This window comes from Aplysia californica, unplaced genomic scaffold (genome assembly GCF_000002075.1).
Source record: "Aplysia californica isolate F4 #8 unplaced genomic scaffold, AplCal3.0 scaffold00968, whole genome shotgun sequence".
Taxonomy (NCBI): Eukaryota; Metazoa; Mollusca; class Gastropoda; order Aplysiida; family Aplysiidae; genus Aplysia; species Aplysia californica.
The window spans coordinates 267,495-270,133 of record NW_004798238.1 but is presented as its reverse complement, the minus strand read 5'-3'; the positions used below and the strand labels follow the sequence as shown (position 1 = coordinate 270,133).

General features: G+C 48.2%; 1 protein-coding gene across 1 annotated transcript; it reads left to right on the top strand.

Moving 5' to 3' along the window:
• The first annotated feature begins 227 nt into the window (after positions 1 to 227).
• LOC101852738 (centrosomal protein of 164 kDa) lies at positions 228 to 2,090 on the top strand. The gene has a single exon (XM_005110931.1). It carries the CDS (start codon positions 228 to 230, stop codon positions 2,088 to 2,090), a length of 1,863 nt encoding a protein of 620 aa, XP_005110988.1.
• Positions 2,091 to 2,639: the final 549 nt, after the last annotated feature.

The window sequence follows — 2,639 nt, the reverse complement described above, 5'->3', positions numbered from 1 at the left end:
CAACAACAACACCACCAACAGAGGAAACACAAACAACACAAACAACACCAACAACAACACCACCAACAGAGGAAACACAAACAACACCAACAACACCAACAACAACACCAACAACACCAACACCAACAACAACACCACCAACAGAGGGAACACAAACAACACAAAAAACAGAGGGAACGCCAACAAAAGTAACATCAGCAACTGAGGTGACAGAAAACAGTAACAATATGGGACCACAACTGACTAATCTATCTGATGCTGACAACAAACGAGATAATACTGTCCCTTATGAGGAACTGCGCACTATTATCAGTGATATTTTTGAGCGTCACGAGGCTGCCTTGTGCAAGAGAGTAGACCATATGAATGCATCGTTAGAGAGGCGGCTGGCTGCCTTTGACGAGAAACTGCAACAGTATGAAGAGAAACTGTGTGCACGGGAGAGACAGGAGCGCACACAACTTGATGACGTTGTTGCCCTAGTAAGGCAGCACTCTGTGTACCTAGAAAGCCTACGACAGTTTGCGGAAGACACCAAGTCTTTAATTGTCAAAGTAAGTAATACACAGGAGCAAAGATTATTATCCTTAGCCCAAGAATTGACAGACACAAAAATGAAAGAGGCTAGTCGTATTCAAGATGAGTTGGAAAAATGCTCCACTTTGGTTGGGAAACTGGACGAGGCTAGAGAAAAACAAGCAGATCTTCACAACAGTTGGAATCAAAGATTGGACCAGAACGCGAATTTTTCACAGAGTCAATTGAGCCTTTTAAACTGTCTCTATGAGCAACAGGAACAAGGGCTTAACCGTTTGAGTCAGGTGAATGAAGAGAACACCAACAACTGTTCGAACCTGTCAAGGTTGGTGGTAGAACAAAGTGCCATGCTGAACGTTGTACAAGATGTTCAAAAACAGGAGTCAAGTGTCTTACAGTTTGTGAACCATATTCAGGGGAAGATGTGTACGACTCAAGAAAAAGAAGAATCTGTTTTGGAGACTCTCATTTCGATCCAAGAGGGGGAAAGAACAGTGTTATCCTCAGTGAACGAGCTGAAGACGACAGAAGAGGGACTGCTGGAACATATGGCACAAATACAAGAAAAGGAACAAAAGAATGCAGAGACGATGGCCTCCCTTCTCACGTGTGCGACCAACTTGATGAATGAAGAATTCCAAGTTTTACAGAAAATAAAAAATACATTAGATGACGAGAACAGCAGGCTTGCCAGCATAGGCGAGGTGTTGAGAAACATGAGCCAAAACTGTCAGTCTGTCACGGGCATGATTGCTCAAGGCGGAGAACTCACCAACAGAATACAGACAGCGCTGACCAGTGCATCGAACTATGTCGCTGCAGCCGGGGAACTGGTCAGGCTAGAAGAGCACAAGGCGGAGACGATAACTCGGCTGCAAGAAGAAGAGGAAAGACTTTGCTCTTTGTTAAAAACCGCGCACGTCACTGGCAGTCAGATGGCTGCGGAGATCTGCGGCCTGCATAACAAAATGGACGAGCTCACGAAGCAGCAGGGCTGTGTTTTAAGAGAGTTAGGCCAAGTACAAAGTGAAAGCCGAAACGCTTTGGCTGCCACTGAAGACATCCAGAAAAGAGAAAACAATTCGCTCAGGGACATTGAGAATCTTCAAGTGAAAGAAGACGAACTACTCCGACTCTTGTCCACCACTCAGAGCACAGAGAACGCTGTGTTGGCAAGCGCGTCCGAAGTTCTGCGAAACGAAAACAAACATCTTAAGACTATTCAGACTATTTTGGGTGAACAAAAAGAAACCAGCAAATCGCTCTCCACGCTACAGAACAACGAGATCTGTGTGTTGGACAAGCTGACCGAGGGTCAGCGACTGACGAACGACACGTGCACGGCCCTGGCGGAGAACACTAAGCTGGGCTTCCAGAGCGTGGTGAGCAGCCTTGAGCAGTGTCAGACAAAGGAGGACGGACACCACTCACAGGTCAAGTGGGAGCTGCTGGAGCTACGCAATCTGCAGTCACAGCTCAGCCACAACAGCTCCGTGCACGTGCAAGACTGCACCAAGCACCTGGCCGACCTTATACAGAACCAGTCCGTCTAGCTGGCCGGGGAGACGTGGAGAAGAGGACGTGTTGGGGAAGTGGAGACACGCACAAGGAAACGAGTCGGCCACTGCTCAGCTATACAACGTGACTACGAGAGAGAAGGGACGTCAGAGGTACATAACGTGATAGCGAGAGAGACTGGTCACTCAGGACACACACCACACCACTGGTCACCCTGGACACACACCACCGGTCACCCAGGACACACACCACACAACTGGTCACCCAGGACACACACCACTGGTCACCCCAGACACACACCACTGGCCACCCCAGACACACACCACTGGTCACCCCGGACACACACCACTGGTCACTTCGGACTCAGACCACTGGTCACTGTGGATTTACACCACTGGTCACTCCGGACTCACACCACTGGTCATTCAGAACACACACCAACGGTCACTGTGGACAGACGACAAGGGAAAGGCTCAGTAACATCACTAAGACAAACTGCTTTGGAATGACTGCTATCACTCTCTGAATGCATATATTAGGTTTATCATCTCTCTCTCTCTCTCTCTCTCTCTCTCTCTCTCTCT

Bases quoted from the DNA above. Each gene is read 5' to 3' on its own strand.
- LOC101852738 (XM_005110931.1), top strand. From the start codon at position 228: ATGGGACCACAACTGACTAATCTATCTGATGCTGACAACAAACGAGAT.